The sequence below is a fragment of the Saccoglossus kowalevskii genome, chromosome 10 (genome assembly GCF_978046115.1).
Source record: "Saccoglossus kowalevskii chromosome 10, keSacKowa6.1, whole genome shotgun sequence".
Lineage (NCBI taxonomy): Eukaryota > Metazoa > Hemichordata > Enteropneusta > Harrimaniidae > Saccoglossus > Saccoglossus kowalevskii.
This window is the reverse complement of record NC_140650.1, coordinates 4,294,427-4,319,128: the sequence shown is the minus strand read 5'-3', so window position 1 is coordinate 4,319,128 and position 24,702 is coordinate 4,294,427. Positions and strand designations below refer to the sequence as shown.

Sequence of the window (24,702 nt, the reverse complement as noted above, 5' to 3'; positions counted from 1 at the left end):
CTTCCTTCGGCTCATTCCAAGACCGAAGAATAGAAAGGTGCTAGAAACTTTCTGTACATGTGGATACACATGAATGAATGGACTTGGGAATCACTTTAAAAATGAACATTTAATTCGAAAAAAGTTTGGTCATCGTGAAATGGTGGCGTGGCGAAACAGGATGACCATGGTATGACAGACTTGCGTGACTATAATACCTCCCATGGCGTAATAATCCGTTCCACATGTAATGTAAGTGCTTGTGACATTGAAGCACACTTTTGGGAAGATATACAAATACACTGCTGTGACACGTTCTATACATGTACTGTATTAGGAGTGTAACAAACTTACCAAAGAAAATAGTTTTCTCTTATAGAAGAAATGACAGCAATGCGGTGTAGGGTGAAATTCTATGGAAAGCGAAGAATGACATTAATAAATGCCTGAACTGGCCAATAACGTACGCAATTATTCAATATAATTGATATTCAAGATATTCAATTCCAGTGTTAATGTAATATAACTATAACGGCGGAATCGGCATCATAAGTTCAAGTTTGCAGGTATACTCACAAACAAATTCTGGCGCCGGAAACGAATTATCGCCGAAAGAAAATAACAATCTCATTTATTCATTCATTTATTTTTCTACTGTGGCGAAAATGCATTTATGTTTTCTTTTTAATGGCAATAATTAATTTGTCCGCGTGTTCATTGTAAATGTATTCATGGTAAACGTCCATGTGGTCGATATACTTGTCCGTAGTTCACTGTATAACCATATTTAATTTTTCAAAACATGTGCACCTTATTTTTGTTTATTTATACTTATTCTGACATGAATGGAGATTCTAATATAAGCTCACCTGTACACAATGAATAAATCGTACTCATTATAAGAATGCCACATGTCCGGTGGTCACAGATAAACTGGGAAAACTTTTTTCTTTTTTCTTTTTTTTTTTACTTGTCTGGGTTCTTTCAGTTACGTACAATTGCTATTATATTTCTACCCGTATCATATCTCCACCGTCCCATTGGCCTATTGTTATAAGCCAAAGGATGTCTGTTGTTTTCATATGCAAATTTCCCCTTATGTTTAAACTTTTTCTATGTTTTGTTTTTTTCCTAAAGAGCCATTGTCTGTAATCGGATCCATAGTTGCCAGCCGCTGAACGACATGGTATACATCTGTTTACGTTTCATTAAAAATGTATCGTTCCCAACCCATACCTATTTTATTTACTGTAGTAGTCATCTGAATGATCCTTATTTAGAAAATAACATACATTCTCAGTAGAAAAAATAAGCTTTGTATTTTCACTTGAATGTGATTTTGAAACCTTTACAAAGTGTGGCTGGGATACACTCATATGTTAATTAACTATCACTAAGGGTTACGGACCTGATCTCCCATCATCCACCGCGCGGTATTGTTCTCACTCGTACTCCGGCAACGTTGCGTTGTACATTTCAGAAAAGATGTGTTAACCAGTGTTAACTTTGCCCCTTTCTCACCCTTTTTTCGGTCAATTTTTCACAGTAATTTGTTTTAAATTTGGTACATCGTTATCATGGCAAGTGCTACTAGTTCGAAGGGCGAATTCCTGGTCGGGGGGAAGTACAGACTTGTCAGAAAAATCGGCAGCGGTTCGTTCGGTGATATTTATTTGGGCGTCAACATAACAAATGGCGAGGTAAGTTAGTCACCACTATGCCTCCGATTTTGTTGCCATATTTTTAAACATAAGCGTTATTCATGTGATATTCATTTGCTCCGATTACAGGAGGTAGCTGTCAAACTAGAATCACACAAAGCTAGGCATCCACAGTTACTCTACGAAAGCAAATTATATAAAATTTTACAAGGTGGTGTTGGGATTCCCCATATTCGGTAAGTCCCTCGATCGCTTTATGTTGTTCACAGGTCAAGCACATTTTTAATGTAACTGCAGTGACACAAATAAAAAAAAACTCCTTTCAGCCACGAAATGACAACTGTCGAATTATGTAAAATTAACATCATCCAATTGCTTGTCAAAAAATTGTGCGTTTCTGGAAGAATTTGTTACATACGTGACCTAAATCGTTTCGTTTCTGCGTAGCGTAGCCTCCATTTTGTATCCGACGAAATTTGACCTGCGACAGGTTGCTACAATATTTCTTGAGATTTTGGCGATTATTTTCATTACTAGATGGTAAATTTTGATCTGGTTTTGTAAAATAGGTTGCGTAGTTACTTTCGGTGACAAACTCTGTACATACAAATATCGAAATCGCCACCATCTTTTCTAAAATGTGAACTTACTGTTAGGGCCCCCAGCTCAATGGTTCAGCTTGGATCAGCTGTTTCAATGTTTCACCCATGGATGCCTCATTATGATAATGTATTTTCGCCAGTAATGAATTTGGTCTAACCCTCTGTTTAACACAATTATGACATCCTAAAATTGTGACTGTAGTTTTATTCGAAAATCGTGAATTGATTTTGCTGGTTTTCTTTCCTGTGTTCTTGTTTTGTAATCTGGAGTAGGAAACAGGATATGTTTTATGGAGAATGGAATGTTTTAGTATATTTTATGGAGAAAGTTGACGTATAATGTACAAGAAAAACTACAGTTAGTGAAAATGTACTGCAATCTTTTGTTGTTTTGGATTTGTTTTTGGTGTGGTTTCAAAATCATGTAGAATGATTTACATGATGTACACAAATATATAATATTATTTATGATTTGTATAGTGCCATCATGACCATGTGTAAAAAAAAAAACTGAAAATAAATCAAGTCATTTTGTAGTCTGACTATTAGTCAGAATATTCTTGTATATATTAAAGTAAGGTACTTCTATCATGCACGTAGTCTATTGAGTCAGACTATTAAAGTGGGCGAGTGAATGGTTTCAGCACAGCTGATTCATTCCTCAGTGTGTGGATGGATGGAGTTATTTTACCTGGTACTGTTATGTCAGTTTTCAACATTTTAAAATGTTGTAGTTTAGGATAATTCTGATATTACATTACCTCACGTTCTCAGAGTTTTCGTATCCAGCATTGTATAATTAATCAACTGGTTTTACCAATATTTTTGCGGTTGTACCAGGTGGTGGTGGTTTCATTTTTATATTATTATGAAATTTATTTTTATGAAGGATGGTGGGTGGGGGACATCCGTGCTGTTGGTTAATCCTAATATTTCCTTTGCTTCGGATTACTGACTACAGTTAACTTAAATGACGAATGAATTCAAATTGTAATTTGAATTGTCGTTAAGTGTTGATGTATTTTTGACCACTATAAATTATTGCTTTGATGATTTAAGGGCATGCATATGGCATCATTTTGTGCTGGTCAATTTCAATGAGGTAAGGATATTCAAACACAATATTCCCCTGTCAAAGATTGGCCTTTCGATGTGAGCTACGGAATTTGAGTTCAAAATCAAATCGTTCGATTTTTGTGGCAGATGTGCGCGTCGTGTCTTTCATGCAACTTGCGAGAGATCAGTTGAACGGAAAATCACCTATTACATTTGCTTTGACACAATTTGTTGTGGTAATTCACTGGCGCATCATTGATGCAACAGAAAATCATACATTGATATAGTGATCTTACTATAGTTATGGAATTTGTCATTTGGTGAAATTTACATTTTATGAACAAAATAAGTGTAAAAACGAAGGACATCAATTTCATTTGTGATTCACATCGCCTATACAGTTGCATATAATTTTATTTTTCTTGAAGACTGACCTCCTAAGTGGCCAACAAGCAGACTCACATTGCTTTTAGATATTCTATTTTGACCCAAGATTCCTACAAAATCACATTGGCAAGACATGCTGGTCACTAGCATTTTCAGAATCTTATTAGTGCACCTAATCCTGAATTGTCATTCAGCCTTCAACGCAACCCACTTCCTTTTAAAAAATTAAAAAATGCTTGTGAATAACATATTTGTATCTAGTATTTAATCTATCTGTAAGGCAATGACCCTCTTCTCAATGTAGATCATTTTTTTGTTAAGGTTGTGACAGGGAAAAATGAAATAAAAATTAAAGAGATGTTTTGTTCATGGAAGAGAGTTTTGTTCAGTTTTAATCCAAATTGAATTCCTTTTTCCCATTTTACAATGTGGCTTGTGTCTCTACTAATCTAATTATTCTTGAGAAAGATACAAATAATCTCCATTCTAGATGGTTGCTAGTATTTGATCAGACAACAATTGTTGCATATTGACAACTACATCATGATCTATTCTGAAGGACATGCAATATGTAGAACCAATAAAGGTTAACTTGTCAAGGCTGTCTCCACTCAAAGCACTCTTATGTCACTGCAGTTTACTTTAACCACTACTGTTTATTTATCTTGAATTAAAACATTAATAACTGGTCAAGCTGATTCAATTAATTGGGTTTGTTTTGGTTTTTATAACTGCCATTTATTGTCAGCTGATGTAGTAATCTTTGGTAAACAGGTGATAAATCACAGTGTACTGTATGGGAATTTCAACAGTCCAGGGAACTCTTTGTTTACCTGCTCCGTGTTTTTGTGGAGAATGTACAGCACCATGTCTTAACAAATATTTATTAGGTATGTTTTTCTGACATTTCAAATTTATTTTTCAAAACTGCCCTATGGGATGCATTTATGTGTTGTTCCTTCAAATTGAAATATCCTTGTCAATCCACTTCTCTGCTTGATAATGTTATGCAATGTTCTTTGCAAACTAAAATGTTAGTGGCAAATCTGCATATAATTAGTAAGCAAATAACACCGAATAAACGGCAAGGTAAAGACTATGTCTAATTATAGTAAATACGTACTGCGTGCGTGACTCGAACCGGCGCTCGCGTACGGCACCTAATCGCCTAGCTTCACGCCACTACACGTCTTCCCCTCGGCCACCGGGCATCCCCAAAAAAGGATGCTTAATAACCGAGCTTATTACGTGCAGAGAACGTGAAACCCGTCCACGCGATACGCGCCACACAGCATGGCCAGAATGCGGCAAAGGCCTTCAGATCTGGCTGTAGTAGGATGGTGAAAGTAATGGTACAGCATTTTAACAGTGAATAAGTACTGAGAAATAATTTTTAAACTCATAGTTGCTGTCGACATAGGAAGTAAAGTAAGCAAATAACACCGAATAAACGGCAAGGTAAAGACTATGTCTAATTATAGTAAATACGTACTGCGTGCGTGACTCGAACCGGCGCTCGCGTACGGCACCTAATCGCCTAGCTTCACGCCACTACACGTCTTCCCCTCGGCCACCGGGCATCCCCAAAAAAGGATGCTTAATAACCGAGCTTATTACGTGCAGAGAACGTGAAACCCGTCCACGCGATACGCGCCACACAGCATGGCCAGAATGCGGCAAAGGCCTTCAGATCTGGCTGTAGTAGGATGGTGAAAGTAATGGTACAGCATTTTAACAGTGAATAAGTACTGAGAAATAATTTTTAAACTCATAGTTGCTGTCGACATAGGAAGTAAAGTAAGCAAATAACACCGAATAAACGGCAAGGTAAAGACTATGTCTAATTATAGTAAATACGTACTGCGTGCGTGACCCGAAAATGCTGTGTGGCGCGTATCGCGTGGACGGGTTTCACGTTCTCTGCACGTAATAAGCTCGGTTATTAAGCATCCTTTTTTGGGGATGCCCGGTGGCCGAGGGGAAGACGTGTAGTGGCGTGAAGCTAGGCGATTAGGTGCCGTACGCGAGCGCCGGTTCGAGTCACGCACGCAGTACGTATTTACTATAATTAGACATAGTCTTTACCTTGCCGTTTATTCGGTGTTATTTGCTTACTTTACTTCCTATGTCGACAGCAACTATGAGTTTAAAAATTATTTCTCAGTACTTATTCACTGTTAAAATGCTGTACCATTACTTTCACCATCCTACTACAGCCAGATCTGAAGGCCTTTGCCGCATTCTGGCCATGCTGTGTGGCGCGTATCGCGTGGACGGGTTTCACGTTCTCTGCACGTAATAAGCTCGGTTATTAAGCATCCTTTTTTGGGGATGCCCGGTGGCCGAGGGGAAGACGTGTAGTGGCGTGAAGCTAGGCGATTAGGTGCCGTACGCGAGCGCCGGTTCGAGTCACGCACGCAGTACGTATTTACTATAATTAGACATAGTCTTTACCTTGCCGTTTATTCGGTGTTATTTGCTTACTTTACTTCCTATGTCGACAGCAACTATGTGCATATAATTAGCATGTAATTGGTAGACCACCAACCAGACACCCCTTGGAGATCTAGTTTCTAAACTGGAAATGGAAATAGAAAATATCTTATTATAATCTATGTATTGTGCAAATTTTCTCAGGTCTTTGGATTGGTACTGAAGGATTAATCATACAAATGTGATTATAATTAAAAAGAAAGTACTGAGAGAAATAATATTAATTTGATGTTTTCATCAGTTTGTATGAATGACATTTAAAAGAGCCCTGGATCAGTGATTCTTCATTCTCTTATAAATATAAATAAATATGGTATATCTTAAATTTGATGCAACTATTTTCTATAGGTTTTGTCACTATAATTAGTCATTAAATTTGTTATGTTTTATAGCATACTACTGTAGTATAATAGGTCATATTCTCCCCTTTCAACTCGATGTATTTTTATAGGTGTGGCCCCTGAAACAATACCTGTGTAAATTTTTTTTTACTAATCTTTGTTTACCCATCACTACTGATGTATATGTACTTTTATGTAGTGAGTATTGTTTAAAAGAACAGTTTTCTTTATTTCCATGATTATAAAAAAATATATAAAAAAACTACACTGATGGGAGTATACTTGTTACAAATATTGTGGAATTTTTTGTTATTAAATATGTTTTCCCCCTTTTATAATGCAGTATTACATGCATTTGTCTATAAATGGCATGATTTTTGATGGACAGGGGAATAAAAATAAACATTAGATCATGGCTTGTTTTGTGTTATCATAATTATATGATAAAATTATCATAAACAAATTAAATTAATAAAAATATTTAAACCAGACTTTTATTATTTGGGCTATATAATATAGATAATCAATTATTGCAAGTGCTATTTTTAGTTGTCAAGAATTATCAACACATTTTCTTAGCTTGATCGTGTTATCTCTATCATAAAGGGGCTGTCTTGATCTTCAATCATGTCTTCTCTGCGCAAGTGATGTAATTTGTCATAATTCTCTTGATTTTCACAATAGAAGGCACATAAGACATGAAGTGCATCATGTCAACTCTACTATGCATGTTTAGCATCAAAAAAGTGTTTATCAAAAATTATACTTTGTACACATTTCATTGTAATGTACATCACATGGCACTCATATCAAACATACAGTTGGTGTGACTGGTGCTTTTAAAGGGCAGTGGTAGTCGCACAGCCTGTGTTCAAATTTCATGTAAATAAACAATGTGTTATTGCATGCGCTGTATATTTTATCAGCCCCATATTTAACACTACAAGTCTGCTGACCACTGCCCTTTATTTAAGTAATCTAGTTCATACATACAGACAAGCTTTGTAGAAGTTGATACACCATATTACATTTCCAAATGCTGCATTTGGAAAGAAGATCTTTTAATGTTTTATATACCTGTACACGCATATAATTTATTAATACTTTTCAAAGTTTAAAATAGCTGAATGTTTATTATCCACTGGCGGCAGAACTCATTGAGGAAATGCTGTATATTCACAAATTACTGACAGTTTTTTTTTTTTCATTCTCTTAGGTGGTACGGTCAAGAGAAAGATTACAATGTTCTAGTAATGGACCTCCTAGGTCCAAGCTTAGAAGACCTCTTTAATTTCTGCTCCAGACGATTCACAATGAAAACAGTTTTAATGTTGGCAGATCAGGTAATATGAAACAGCATCTCTAACTGGTTAATATATGCACAGCACACCTTCATGTAACGAATTAGGTGAAGGTTTGCATAAAGTCATGTCATATATTTGTTTGATGTATGTGTCATGTAATCTTTCAAGTATAAATAATGGTTGAGATCTATAACTTGTTACAGTTAAACTATTCTCATTTATATTCATTGGGCTTATTTTATCAACTGATCACAATGCATGGTGCTGATCAGAATATAAAACTAGCAACTTATAATAATAAATAATAATAATGAAATAACATCATCATAAGTAATGAAGTATGTCAGAACATGGTGACATACTTGATTGTCAGAATTCCTAGTTATTTCACTATTTAATTCCAATACCATACAGTGTTGGAATACCTTGATGAAAAACGTGAAACTTGGATTGTAGTTGTATTTATGTCTAGGCTGGTAGCCTTGTCAAAAAGCCAAACTTAGGCTGATGTTGCTGTTGTTGTTGTGCCCTCATGACCCCAAGTCTACATGTGACAAAGGTCTTTTTTGTGAATAAAATTCAGACAGCTGGCACAATACCATGGATGCTTTGTAATGTTGACGACATTCAAATGTAGTTTCTTTTAAATTCTAATATGATTCTTATTTGTGTTGAAATGCTTGCAGTTAATTTTTAGCTCCGCTGTCGACTTTGTCGAGCGGAGCTTATCATATAAGTGATTGTCCGTCGGCATCAGTCGTCGTCATCCGTGTCAATGTTTTACTTTTTAGACTTCTTCTTGAAAACTACAAGCCTGAATGCTTTGATACTTGGTGTGTATGTACCTGGGGTAGACCTCTCTTAGATTTGTTCATTTCATGATGATATCTTCAATTCTCTAATTTTGGTGAATATTTTTGTAATTTTTAGTAAAAAGTGATATTTTCGACTTCTTGATAAAAACCACAAGTCCAATTACTTTGATATTGCATTTATAGATGCAACATGTGGACCTTTCTCAGATTTGTTCATTTCGTGATGATAACTTCAATTCTCTAATTTTGGTGAATATTTTTGTCATTTTTGGTAAAAAGTGATATTTTCGACTTCTTGTTAACCCTTTGCACACCATAGATACTTTGTTGCAACAATGTTGCAGGGCCCATTACTAATTTGCATATTTGTACTCCCATTACCCAAAACTTTTTACCAATTCAGTGTGAGCCAGGTAGGTTGACATGTACACAGGGAAAAGAAGACTAGGACACTGTAGTTTCATTTCATTTAAAAAAAAAAACACACATTTTATTTACAATTCACTTGGTTTCTAATTTATGATAACACCGAAATAGGCACTCATTTCATCTCTGTCCGTTTCATACCAATGCCGGTCTACGCGCCCGGTAACTTCCTGTCTATGTCTAGCCATGGAACTATAAACCACGGTCTAGCGTATTTATTTGTTTCCCCGACCAACAAATCCAAAAAAATCGTCCGTAAAATATAATTTAAAAAAATCCAGTGGTTCCCCGTCGAAACCAACACCATGTCTTGGTCCTGAAAACTGGTCGTCATGTGCTGGAATGTTTACGTCGGTCCTTTCATTTGACCAGATGTTTGGTGTATTGGCGATGTCATTGGCATCAGAGTCCGAGTCACTGTCGGCATCGGCATCACTGCCACTGCCACTGCCACAGTTGGTATTTTGGCATAGCAATTCACATCTCAATCTCCCTTCGTCTATTTCTTCCAGTGTAAAGCCTTCAAACTCAGTGTCTGAATCAGACTCATCGAAAAATCTCAGAATTGCGTCACGATCAGTTTGCGATGACAGCTCCGAGTCGGCCGGTTGTTGTTGCATCCCGGTACTGGGGCCCGCAGTCTGCTGTTCGCTCACAGTTTGGAAATTCATCACTGAGTTAAAACTTTAAACGTATCACACAAATAGTTGTGAATAATTGCATAAAAAATCCAAAAATACTCGACAGGAATTTAATTCGTTCGATTACAAGTCAGCTGTGTTTACAAACAAATGCAAATACGCAGTGGAGGTCAACTGAATGATCGTGTCTGTCAACCACTGAAAAACCTTGCATATTCCCGCCACAGTCAAATTAGTGTGTAATTTATTCATATATTCGGAAGAAGTATTCCTTATTTGGCAGGATTCTTTATTAGGAATATACATATGGAACAGTAGGGCGGGAATTACCGGGGCAACGACACAGTGATTGTGTTTAAATATTCAAACCAACGGTAATTGATGACAGTGTCGTTTGGCCTACAGAGGTCATTGGATATTCCCGTTTAAAACCCCCATTTTAAAGCGATATTTGAACACTGTGAATGAAAAAAATACATGGATATCCAGTGGAAATACAACAGAGGAAAAATAAGGACTTTTAGTGAAAAATAGCAACGAAACTGGGATGCCTTTTTTACGGAACCAGCGACTACGGCAATTTTCACGTGTTGACCTCTGCTGGCACGCAAGACTGATTGCGATGACAGTCTGATTTTTCGACATTAAAAACTCGCCAACAAGGAAAAACAACATTTTATATAGGTAATTTATTTAAATAATGTTTCCAGTTCAGATGAATATAAATTTTATATGTATTATGCGTTTATTTTGGATAAAAACTGCGGTAGAATAAATGAACTTTCACCAAACATGCCGCTGTGTTTGTTTATTTATGCAAATTGTCACAGCTCTTCACAAACACCGTCCGAAAAACCCGTTGTACAAGAAAAGTACGAGGACAATTCGTATATAATTTTCAGTCTGAACGTACCTGTATTTCTAATTATTTTCATCAACAATTTATTTTTTCATGCAAAGATCATGGGAGATCAGAATCAACTTCTGTTTCAATCTATGAAATACCGGCCGTTTACGGCCGCATTGGGATTTTGACAGCGCATTAACGGGTGGCCTTTTACGGCCGGATTGGGTTATCTTTGGTCAGAAATAAGCGGCCGTATATGGCCGCATTGGGGCGCAAAGGGTTAAGGTAGCGAGAAGGGAAATTTTCACTTTTTTCTTGATTTTTCAAAAATTTATAAAACGGTTACTTTAGACCTTGATACATCACCCCAGGTTTACAAAAGATCGAAATTGCGAAATAACGTTGCTCAAATTAGTGTTTTAAAACACTAGCAGAAAAGACTACAACTGCCGTTTCGTGGATATTTGCACATTGTTTATCTTTGAAAGGGTTTAAATGATAACATCTTATCTGTATACTCTGTTGTTGACGATTCTGATATAACGGGTGATAAGCTTCCAGTTGCAAACAATGCGTGTTTATCTAACGTCCATTGTCAGCATTATTGTCAGTCGAGACTTCGTCGGAGAAACATGGTCATACAGTACTCATTTCGCCCAACCTTCCGCTTTTGCATCGACCGCTTATCGCTTAATTTCCGACCACGCGGTCTTGTCCGACCGGAAACCGACCGCATTTTAATCGCGTTTTTTTTTTCGCTCGCTCGCTCATTGAAAACATTGACCGCTCGCCCAAACACTGAAAACTGGCACATGGGTGGTCGAAATGGTGGTTTTGATAGTAAAGTGTGAACATACAACTAGTATTAACTATTATTACATTCTGAACGACACTTCAAATCTAATAGCTGTATTACACTTGTATCGTGAAAGCAACTGAACTGGGACTTCTTGTTACGTGTTTTGGGTGCTTGTTCTAGATGTAATATTTTTATTTTTATTTTAATGAGGCAGTTACGTGAAAAAAAGCCTAGGTAACTCCTTTTGACAGAGCAGAGAAACGAGGAAATGTTAGTGATTAATTCCAAAAATAACGATATCGAATCCACATCGGTCCACGTCTGGTAAAATTTGACATTCAATTTTTAAAATTAAGTCACGATCATTGAATGAGCTCGGTCTATACCGTATACGTACCGCAAAAAGGTCAAATTCCATCAGTTTGTCAAAATATGTTTTTCAGCGAATAATTTTGAAGCCTGTCACAGCACAAACAACTATGTGAATCGACGCCGGTGATTGGATTGTACGACGACCCTTCAATTAGCGTCAAATATTCTTTGTTACAACATCATTGGTTGGCTGAGAGTCACCTGATCGGAGCACGAACTGGGTCACAGAACCATATTTGTCCGTATTATCAACAGAACTTTGCAAAATAACCACACCCACATTTTCAATCATTTTTAGCGCGGAAGTTGCCAACAAAAGTAAAAATAATCGTGAATTTCATGGATTCGAATAAAATAAAGCAAGCGATTGATAAGGATGATTATTAATATTTTCCCCGATGCTCTTCGAATTTTTATTTTTTTTATTTCAAGGTAAGAAATGGCTAGCTGAAGTTGCATCGTCTTCAATGCGGTTGTTTCACCGCGAACAACTCTAGCTCTGTTTTGGGCATGGTTTAGTTTTGCGATGTAAAATAAAATATATATTAAAATAATAATACTTGATTAATTATTTGGGGTTTCAGCCCACAAATTACGGACATGATCTCCATGAATTACGGTCAATGTTGGTCTTCTCTCGGCTGATTGTCACGGTGTTGATCGACGCCCTTCCTAAACTCAGTATGGAGAAACCAACAGGGATCGACATTCCAAACAAACAATCGAATTTATCAACGAAAGACGAGATTTTTCTAGATATTTACAAACATACTGTCATGACAAACATATGTAAAATTAACAAATACACAAAGAGGTGTAATATTAGGTTTTATTTTAGGCTTAGAAATATTTTCTTTCACTCAGCCCATGCATGTAACTGCCATTTAGCTTTACGGTCCTTCAGCATCGGGGGAAAACAACAATAATTATACAAAACACATTGCGAAGACTCAACAATCAGGAAAGAAACCCCAGACAACCCTGTCGTACTTGTGTTGAAATACATTTTGTATTTCACGTCAGAATATTGTTTAAAATAAAATATTCAGTCCAAGCCAAATCGAGGTCAAAGGGTCAGGTTGCGTGCATATAATTATATATAGTTAAAACAAAAAGTATTTGAACTTTTGTCAGCTGTTCAACATCTATAAAAACCAGAAAGACAATTATAAGACAATGTGAACCTCGGAAATTATTCTGTTAGTCCGAATTTTAAATACGCGCGCGCGAGCGAGCAGGTGGGCGGTGATATTTCGGGGTTTGCGCGGTCGAAAATAAAGCGGAAATTGTCCGGTCGAATTCAACAAGCGGTCGCAAAAGCGAGAGAAAAAGGTGATTGGGAAGCGGGCGGGAGGTTGTGCAAAAGGAGTACTGTAACTTTGCACAACTTTCTTTTAAATCGTTTTATTTTCCAAGTCAATATTCTATTTTACTAATACATTTTTAGCTCCGCTGTCGACTTTGTCGAGAGAAGCTTTTCATATGAGTGATTGTCCGTCGTCGTTCGTCGTCGTCCGTGTCAATGTTTTACTTTTTCGACTTCTTCTTGAAAACTACAAGCCTGAATGCTTTGATACTTGGTGTATATGTACCTTGGGTAGACCTCTCTCAGATTTGTTCATTTCATGATGATATCTTCAATTCTCTAATTTTGGTGAATATTTTTGTAATTTTTAGTAAAAAGTGATATTTTCGACTTCTTGTTGAAAACCGCAAGTGCAATTGCTTTGATATTACATATACCATAGGTACTACATGTGGACCTTTCTCAGATTTGTTCATTTTGTGATGATGTCCTCAATTCTCTAATTTCGGTGAATATTTTTGTAATTTTTGGTAAAAAGTGATATTTTCGACTTCTTGTTGAAAACCACAAGTCCAATTGCTTTGATATTACATATATAGGTACTACATGTGGACCTCTCTCAGATTTGTTCATTTCATAATGATATCTTTAATTCTCTAATTTTGATGAATATTTTTTTAATTTTTGGTAAAAAGTGATATTTTCGACTTCTTGTTGAAAACCGCAAGTCCAATTGCTTTGATACTACATATATAGGTACTACATGTGGACCTCTCTCAGATTTGTTCATTTTCTAATGATATCTTCTGTTCTTTAATTGCCATGTGCATTGCTAACAGCGGAGCTATCTCAGCCGACAGGCTGCTTGTTTTTCTAACGCAATGGCGAAGAAAAGAAAGAAAGCGTTGACAGACGAGGCAAAGAAAAATCTGCCACTCAGTGTCGCACTCTGACACAGCAATTTTTTTTCAAACATCGGCCATTTTGTTTCACCATGAAAACCGTTTTATGAGATGTCTTATCTGAGACACTTGAAGGATTAGCTTGTTTGTAAACTGTCAGCGTGTACAGTGGGACAGTAATGTTTGTCAGAGGATTATCCCTCGTTGTTCGTTTGCACAACAATGGAAAACCAGAACATTCCTGGAGTACGGACTCAAATGCCAGCAGTTTTCTTCATTTTTCGCGCTCGAGCTTGAAATTATTCATTATCTGACACTCTTTATGAGTTCTATGATATCAGTGGTTAATATGTTTGGCCATTTTTAGTGTATATTTATAATAATGCAGCAAATCTACAGTGTTTTATTAACCAAAACTGTTTTTCGCGTTTTTCTCGAGTTGAAGTTTTGATCGAGAACGACTCATTGGGACCGCCGCCAAATCAAGTGCGTTCGGACTAGGACATTCAAACTCGCAGTTATCGATCAAAAGATAATGATGGTGCGAAATATGTCTGGGTTTTTAAAGCAAATGCTTTGTCACAGAATAATAGTCTGTTAAAGGTGCCAAGTATGAAATAATTTGGGGACAAAAAAACAAACCTGCATAGAAATCGGGATAATAGGTCTTTTGATTATCGGAGACGCATTTCAATGGACTTAATTACGGACAATGCATAACTTAAATTTCACCAGGAAATTCCGCAGTGTGCTCTCGCAATCGCGTACTTAGTCATTTTTACAAGGTTTGCCATTTTTTATGTCACGTGATAATTATGTAAACAATGTCTGTCCAGTTTGTGCGAACTTGCACCTCTATACTTAGTCTTTTGATATATATAACCTAAATTACTGTTCTGAACGAGACAACAGACAGAGAATGTTTTATTTAAAAACGTCACAAAACCTTCTCGCTACCTTAAAAACCAAAAGTTCAATTGCTTTGATATTACATATACCATAGGTACTACATGTGGACCTTTCTCAGATTTGTTCATTTTGTGATGATGTCCTCAATTCTCTAATTTTGGTGAATATTTTTGTCATTTTTGGTAAAAAGTGATATTTTTGAATTATTGTTGAAAACAACATGTCCAATTGCTATACATATTTATACTTATTGTTCATTTTCTAATGATATCTTCAGTTCTTTAATTGAAATGTGCCTTGCAAACAGCAGAGCTATATCAGCCGAGAGGCTGCTTGTTAAATATTATTATAATTATTCATACAGACTCCTTTGAGCACCAAAGTTAACTTTTGTCACCATTCGGTTTATTAATAATTATTCCAAAATTTTGATTTAGACATGTAGCCAATAAAAAATTCTGTAAAAATACACAAAAAGAGGCAAAATGTTGCACCATAGGGTTAAAACAAGTTATAACCAATAAACTCATTGTTGTGAGATAATTTTACACTACCATATGTGCTTTATTAGTAGCGATGTGCTTGTGTAAATTACTTGGCTACTTCTATGATTACAATAAGTAATATTTTAATGATTCAGTATGTAATTTTTAGTTTATATGCACTTCTATTGCACATGCATTTTAAATAGAGCAAATATTGTTTTTAAAGGCCATCAACCATTCTAGACATGCATTTAATTAACTCCACAAATTTTAATTTTTGCTGCCTGCTCTCAAAAACGACTTTCCCAACTTGTGTACCATGTGATCACTGCTGCATAATGCATTATTGATGTGTTATGATGAAAAGATGTTATATCCAAAATATAATTATTTTTTTTGCAGATGATCAGTCGAATAGAGTATGTCCATAATAAGAATTTCATCCATAGAGATATTAAACCAGATAATTTCTTGATGGGTATTGGAAGACACTGTAATCAGGTGAGCTCTTATTATTTGCCATTTTCCTGAATTTTACACCTGCTCTCACTTCTTTGTTGTTGACAGTTTTGCTATGCAAATATTGTACAGAATTTCAGCATTCAACAAACGTGCTTCTTCAATGATCACTGTGTGCTAAGTTGTCAACATGATTTTAAACTAAATATCAAGATTTCTATAAGTAAGATACTTGTTATCATGATTGGAAGTAAGTCGTCTTTCCTGACTTTTCTTTTTCCTTGTATTTATTGTTTTTGTGTTTACATTAATTACATCTCTGCCTAAATTGACATCTTATTTTAAAATGTATTATTGTATTTTTATTATTAGGCCCCCAAAAATTATTTTGTTTCTAATTAACATGCAGATTTCTGATTTTTGTTAAATATTGTGTAAGTGAAATAAAAAGAAGGTTTTCATTCAATTATCAAAAATTTTTGAACCAGAAACTAACTTGTCATTTATTAGCATTAATTGTTTCCAATCGCATTATTTACACTGTTTGCCATTATTCATTGCCAATTAAAAATGATCTGTCAATGATCAATTTTGTATTTATTTACACAAGCCACTCTGTAATATCAAAATAGTTGCATACATGTATTTAATAACGCTTGATTAAGGTTAAGTGTTGTTTAGCCTGTTAAAAAAACTGACCCTGTTGTTAATCATTTACAATGTAGCGCAGACAGACGTATAAAAATGGGTGTAGTTTGTCTAGAGGTTCAGGTGGAAGCTGCCCACATAAATAAAAACCAACGTGGCTATTGTTGTGTATCTTTTGTTCAGCTGTTTTTTCCTATTTCCAAGGGTTAACGGTCAAGGTGAACTGCATACAAATTAGTTGTCAATCATTTCCAGTGTTTAGTTGGCAATTTTCTTCAGGTCAGGTGTTCTTTTAAACCGCTAACCATGTACTCCCATATATTGTAGTTGCTGACTTTAACAATATTTCAGACAGTAACTGTATGCTTTTGTAATCAATGATTGGCTTGACAACAACCTCAGTATAAGAGCACATACCAACAGACTTTTGTCATGAACATGTTTTAGGTTTTGTACATAAAACAGGTACAGGTGGAACTGTCTTTATCAAAATAATCTAGTTGTCATGTTGGTTTAATTCCTGTTTATTTTATTTTGAATTCAGTGTTAGGCAGACAGTCTAAATCTAATTTAAAGAATTTTTATGCAAAATAAAAATAATTTTTCTCTACTAAGACTAGGAAATGCAGGTATCTGCAATGTTTTTCCCTGCATGTATTTTATGGTAGAATACCTTATTTTCTCCTGAAATTTATTTTCAGTGAAAGGATAAATCCAGTGAAAATAATTTTTCACAAACGATTTGCGTTTTATCAAATATCTTAGATGTATCAGCAGTGCAAAAATATATATTGCACTATGATGGTTGAGAGAATAGCATTTCTAAATTGTCAAACATATATTGACATACATTGACTCCCATGTGCGAAGCACACAATGGGAGTCTTTGCAGTTACCGTGTGTGTGTGTGTGTCTGTGTCTGTGTGTGTTCCACTTATATCTCGAGAACCATATATCGGTTTTTGATGAAACTTAGTGCATAGATGCTCTGGGCCAATGCACAGATTTGATTAGGTTTTGGTAGAAATTCATACATATTAATTACCTTATTTGCATGATAATTAGCTCATTTTAGCTGTTCCATGACTGTTCCACTGATATCTAAAGAACCACATTAATTACCTAATTTGCATAATTAATTTTCGGATTTTCACGTATATCTCAAGTACTAATCAACACATTTCAATGAAACTTGGTACATAGATCCTCTAGGACTGCAGAGATCTGATTAGTTTTGGGGTAAATAATTGTGCATATTAACTTATTTGCATAATTATTTAAAGGGGAACTAAATAGAGCCTATTTTGGTGTTTGTATTTATCAAGTTATGTATATTGATTATAAATTTGAAAAAAAAATTGAAAAAAATGATTATCTTCAGAGTTATGATGATTTAAATATGAGAAACCATAAACCTGCGAAGGACTTCCGTTTGCGCCATCTTGCCATAAAAAACGCCCTCATGAGGTATAAACAGGTAAGGTAACAAAGCATGATGACGAAATAGTATCGGATTAAATATAAGCAACTTAGGGAGCCGTAGTTGGCTGGACTGGTGAATTGACTTCTAGTCCAGATTGTTTCGACTTTCACGTTAATGTTATTTACAAGTGTATCAACATACAAACATTATGGATGTGCGATTGATCGAGACAGGCATTTTGTTTTGTTTTTTGTCTAACTGTCTAAGAAATGCTGTTTCCAGTACTGCACTGTGCGGCGTGAAAATTATTCAAAGTATGGATGCTGGAGTCTGGAATCTTGAGTTCGTAGGGTGATGGTGGAGACATTTTCGTCCATGTATTCACGGGGTTGCACTGGCAAATCATGGGACAAGTGTCACAGGAACACCAAGCAGATTGTTCACAGACTTCCGTGTAATTTGAAATAAAACTATCATCCGAACAAGGGGCATCGTTGACGATATACTCTCATCACTCACACTGGACTGATCTGAATCTTCACAGTATACCGTACTTCCCTGATCATAAGCCCGGAGGCATGAACACGCAAGGGAAAAGTAAGGGATGAGCTTGTACTCGAGGACCAACTCAGAAAAAATGATTTTGTTTTGGGGTTAAACACTGTAACCATCTTGCAAACAACGAAAAATTATCCAAAAAAATTATTCATTCACCACGTCAAGCTCGGGGAAAATAATACTTATTTTTGAAAAAAAATGCTGCATTGATTTGAACTACACATACAATGAAGAAACAAACATGTTCATAAAAAACACGCACAATTTATTACAATACGATTTACATATCGTCTGAATTTACGGTGAAATACGCAAACTCTTGACGCAAAGCAATTTTCCACCATGAAGTTTTTCAGCATGATTTGACCTGGAACAATTTCCTTTGACATAACAGGTCATGTCTTTCATTAACCAATCAAAATGATGTGTCATAATGATGAAATTTTCCGATTATTGACAATGATTTTTTAACGCAATGCGGAAGTGAATTACCGCAATGTTAAAATGCGATCTGTAGCACTGATTGCAACGAAAAAACAATGATTTTTTTCCCCTGAAAACTGGCGATTCGCAATTTCCAAAATATAAATGACGGTTAATAGTAATCGTGGGTAAACTGAGTGTGGAGGAAAAATTTAAACACCTTACTCGGTCGCCAACATGTCTCATCGTTCAAACCCTAGGCCTTTCATGATAGTCTCAAAGTAAACCATGCCCAATAACCAGATACACGACTTAACGATCACATTTTTGGCTTTTCGAAAGCTACTACTCAAAAGAAATATGGATTACTCCAGAATTGCAACATTGGGGTTCATCCTGAATAAATGACAGAATAGAAAGGATGCACACCACGTTGTGTACGTTCGCCATGCACTCTGAAATTAATGAGTTTTCTCATAAAACTAAAAGCATGAACCAAACTACCATGCCAATCACGATTATTATGAAATGAAACACACCTTTTACACGCATATTTTACAGAATATCGTCGACGCCCAGTAAAAACACTCCCGGCTTATAATCGTGAATGCCCTCAACTCGATAAATACCAAGTAAAAATATAGGGATGGGCTTCATACTTGGGAGGGGCTTACGATCGGGGAAGTACAGTACTTTAACGCAATTGGGCTTTCACTCTCAGAATACTGTGGTTCAAACGCATAAGGCTCTAACCCAAGTTTTAAAAAGCACATTGTGCATATAAAAGTTGAGTTTATACTAGTAGTACACAATGCTTGGCAACATGAACGGCTATGTACAATGGCGTATGCGATCAGATACTATAACGTCAAAGCTTTGAAAAGTACCCGGATGTTTAATATGTTCGTTCGTTATTTATTCCCCTCCATGAATGGCCTTCATGGTAATTTTTTTATTGCAAGCACTTCAAATGCCTATCCAAGCTACAGTTATAATTAAAACAAAATTAAACCACTGCAGTATTATTTCGAATACAGTTTAGAATATGCACAACTATAAATTAAGGCTTCATTTAGGTTCGCTTTAATTTTCAACTTTTTCACTAATATCTCCAGTACTATTCATCATCTTTCAATGAATCTAAACTATGCAGAGAGCCAATTAGTTGTTGGTTAATATTTATGAATATTAATTACTAATTTGCATAATTAATACATTTTCAACTTTCACACTGATATCTCAAGTACTAATCATCACATTTCAATGAAACTTTGTACATAGATGCTCTAGGACAATGTACAAATATGATCAGTTTTGAGTTAAAATGTGTTCATATAAATTCCCTAATTAGCATAATAATTCATAATTGTTTGGTTCTGATCACATTTCAATGAAACTTGGTACATAGATGGTCTGTTACATTGCGCAGACCTTTAGTTTTACACTCAGTTCATTTTAATTTTCTGATTTGCGTAATTAGTTTTCAGCTTTTCCATCAATATCTCAAGTACAAGTAATTTTGAATTAATTTTTACTGTGTCTCTAATACTCTCAGCACACAAGAGTTCTTTCTAAGCTTTCTTTTATTGTTAACTTGAATTTACAGGAACATGCTTTGATCATTAATCGAAATGTTGGGATTTTTTAATAGCTTTTCCTGATTGATTTTGGCTTGGCAAAGAAATATCGAGATAGCCGTACAAGGCAACATATACCTTACCGTGAAGACAAGAATCTAACTGGTACAGCACGTTATGCCAGTATCAACGCTCATCTTGGTATTGAGCAAAGGTGAGTTTAATTAAGTGCATATCAGCCAAATATTACTGTGAAGGGGGTCTAAAATTTCAAATTATTTTTATTTTAAATTAAACCCCTTCCCCACCACCACAATCTAATATAGTGGGACTTGGGATATGCAAATTTCCTATTCAAAGGCAAAGTCATAACAGAGGTGGCTAAGAAAGTTGATAGGAAGATAGTAGTAGGTTTGATGATCAATTAATTTCCGAGTTCACTGTAGAAGCACATGTGCTTATGTAAATGACCTGTTCAGTGTAAATCGATCAGTACTGATTTTGTGTACTTTAAACCCAACCAAAAGTTTGTTTATGCATGTTTCCAGTAGAGTCAATATGCTAATGTTTGTCATTGGCATGCGATAGCCAGTCCCTCTGAGAGCCACTCGTATGTGCCTTGCTGTATAATTGGTAAAACTCCCCAAAAAATCTTTTCCAACCACTCTGATATCATCATAAATTCCAAAAGTACAGTATATCATGTTTTATTTATATACAGGTCTTGTATTTTTGTATGGGAGTGAATTACAGTCATGCTAATTCTTTAACGACCCTTTCCGGTCTTATATGCAAGGAATATAAGTACCAGTAGTTTCCATCCAGTGACAAATTAAAACTAGTTTGTCATTGGTCTTGAATTTCACAAAGAAAAAACAAAATGCCATAGTGTAGACTAATTTAATTGCTAGCTGAGTGGCAGGATGTAGTCAGGACACTATACATGAATAAAACAGTTCGGCAGATTTCAATGGAAGTAATATAACTTGCTCAGGACTTTATGACTGATTCCTTAATGATGCATGTACAGTTATGCTGTCTGAAATCTGTTTATTACTGATCATAATGAAATGCATTAATACAAAATCAATTGCTGATTTCACCCATCCCTCCCTACCCTGCTTTGTTCTTGTTTATGAGGCATTCAGAGGTCAGCTTTGTCTTGTTTATGGAGGCAGTCTCAGGTCAGATGTGATGTATGCACAGGGTCATGTTTCATACTGACCTTCAGTGTCCTTGATGCAGTTTCCTTCATACCTTTAATATGTATGTATTATAAGGTTGTTGGCAGAAGTTTACTGACCCTGGTTTAACCTTGTATTTTTTTCATTACAATGTAATAAAGATATATTACTATTATTATGATTCATTATCAATATTTTATGTAATTGAGGTTTGTTAAGTCGAATTTAGTGTTTGTAATGTTTGTTTATGGAAGTAATATCAGCCAGCCAGCTATTTAATTTGAGGTTTCTGTTTGTAGGTCTATCTTTGATATGGTTTATATGAGGAAGGGGCAACATTGCACTTTTTAACGTTATACGATATTATCGTCTAAAAGTTAGACATCTCTCTTTGGGTAACTATTGGGGCAGTTTGTTTATCTCCGATAATTATGATATCTATCGTCTAACAATGTCTAAAAATGCCATTAGATTTCATTAGATTTTATTAGACGATAATTATCTGATAATATCAGAGAAAAAACTATCTTCCCCAATAGTTGCCCAGACATGGGTGTCTAACTATGTGTAGCCTAGTGCAGCGTCTTCCTATTACGATGGTTTGGTTCCTACCATTATTATGCCTGTGGCAATATTGTAAAAAGTGTAGGTATACAAAAATGTCATTCTCACCTTACTGTTGACATTTTCAAAGGTTTATAAAATATATGATATTTTATTTTCAGTCGCCGTGACGACATGGAGTCCCTTGGCTATGTGTTGATGTATTTCAACAGAACCAGCTTGCCATGGCAGGGTCTGAAAGCCGCTACTAAGAAACAAAAATATGAAAAAATCAGTGAAAAGAAAATGTCAACGCCTGTGGAAGTATTGTGTAAGGTGAGTGAGAGATACTGTCATAATTGTCAAGATACATGTCCTTGATTCACGGTGAAAAACAATGTGACATTCATGTTGCCTTGCTACAGCAATATATTTTGTTGTCATGTTTACCCCCCTCTATGTCTGTACTTTGAATAATATAGTTGCATGAACTCGTGAAATCTAGGAACAGTTGACAAGCTGAAAATAATCTGTAACCTAGATGCTTATTGTAAGTTAGCTCTGTCACAATACTTCTATACAAACCATATTTTCAAGCACCAGAGTCACACAGCAGGAAGTGTTCATATTTGTTGTACATGCTTATATACATGGGATAAAACCGATATCAAAACTTCAGACTTAAAAAGTAAACAATTAACAAAACACCTCTACTTGTAGGATTAAAATAAGTCAATTATATATGCTCTTATTGTCATCATTTTCAAAGTTGTGTCTAATGAAAGGAAACCTGCATCAAATTTAGTGATGTTCTATAACATACCTGCTATAAATGAAGTTTCTATTCTGATTCCATTAACTCGTATAATATGACATTAACTGTTGCAGTCATGTATTGGGCTAATTTTTTGTTCACTGCAAGATTTCACATTATGCACTGATTCGAACGTAGAAACAAAGGTCACAGCGTTGTAATGTGTTCAAACATTGCATATGATTCAACAAACTCAAAACTATTTTTGGCGTATTTCCTTGTTTAATAACGTGCGATTTTGATATCTCTACTAAATGTCCTCATTAAACTATAAAAAAAAATCAAATCATTGGATTTTTGTGGCAGACATTGAAACCACATCTTTCAGACATTACGCAAGGTCTCGCTGTGAACAGAAAATCCGCTATTTACATAAACGTCTGCAATCTGTCAGCTGTCTTGACATGAAATGTATTCATTATATTATATTATAACCAAAAATATCTATGCTTCAAATATCTAGTTATTGATGAAACCTGATCAGGGACATTTGTCTAATGTATTGGTCAGCAATTAACCTACCTATCTACCTGCCTCATCAATAAATGATAATCAGATTGATACATTATCATAGAACAAAAATATTTTGTTTCATTGTAGATAAAACAAATAATTGTATAATAGTTGCATCCCTGTATGTCTTAATATTTACACTTGATTCACTATACATTCTATATGATTTTGCATAGCGTAATAATTGATGATTTATTTTTCTTGAAAAACAGGGATTCCCAGCTGAGTTTGCCATGTACCTCAATTACTGTCGTGGACTACGGTTTGAAGAAGCGCCTGACTACATGTATCTTCGTCAGTTGTTTCGAATCCTCTTTCGTACTCTGAATCACCAGTACGATTACACCTTCGATTGGACCATGCTGAAACAGAAAGTGGCGGCGGCACAGTCTGCCACAAATCCAAGCACCAATGCAGTGGGTACACCATCAGGTGCCAAGCATACAGACAGCAAAGCCAAGAGCAGCCGGCAACGTTGAACCAAAACCACCTGTAAATAAACTGTCACTAGCTTAACGTGGTACACCAGTGCAAGGAACCTTTCCAGGACTATAATGTGATGGCTTTCTGTGATCACACTTATCTGATCCTTGCATCAGCTGGAGGCATGCATTGGGCATGCTTTTTCCATCTTTAACTCTTCAACCTTGTTAACATCACCCTGTCATGCTATAAATTTCCAAAGATGACCGTGCATGACATCTGTTCATACTGTATATTACTCATATATTTTAGATTACCTTTGCTAGATGTATAGCTTAAGATGTGTATCCTATGTAAACAATTAGTGTTTAGTTAATATATTGATCAGACCCAACAAGTATGATAGAGGGGAAGGGAACTCCTGGTAATGTTTTTGATATAAATTACAATCTTCCAAAAAAACTTCTAGCCTGATGTTATTCTTGATTACACAAATAATAAATAAACTTCACAAGTTTGTAAAGTCATTGGTAGACTTTATCATTTTATCACTTCTTTAGCTGGGTCATTCTTTTATATTCAACTGTGAAGCTCAGAGAATTAAAATATTTGTATAAGATTGGATGATATATAATAATATGGCCTGGCACGACTTTGCTATTTTTGGTACTTTGATTTTAAAAGAAAATGTTAAAAATGATCCACATTTTTCATTCATTTTCAATTATTTAATCTTTTGGTATTTCTCGCATCACAAACATGAATATTCAAGTCCCCAAACTCTTTACATCATTTGCCGACAAAACTTTTTT

General features: G+C 35.4%; 1 protein-coding gene across 1 annotated transcript; it reads left to right on the top strand.

Moving 5' to 3' along the window:
* The first annotated feature begins 1,468 nt into the window (after window positions 1-1,468).
* On the top strand, window positions 1,469-24,438 carry csnk1a1 (casein kinase 1, alpha 1). Its single transcript, NM_001165018.1, has 7 exons — window positions 1,469-1,679; window positions 1,770-1,876; window positions 7,736-7,862; window positions 15,728-15,826; window positions 20,488-20,627; window positions 22,323-22,476; window positions 23,680-24,438. Exons 1-7 carry the CDS (start codon window positions 1,557-1,559, stop codon window positions 23,944-23,946), a joined length of 1,017 nt encoding a protein of 338 aa, NP_001158490.1. The 5' UTR covers window positions 1,469-1,556; the 3' UTR covers window positions 23,947-24,438.
* Window positions 24,439-24,702: the final 264 nt, after the last annotated feature.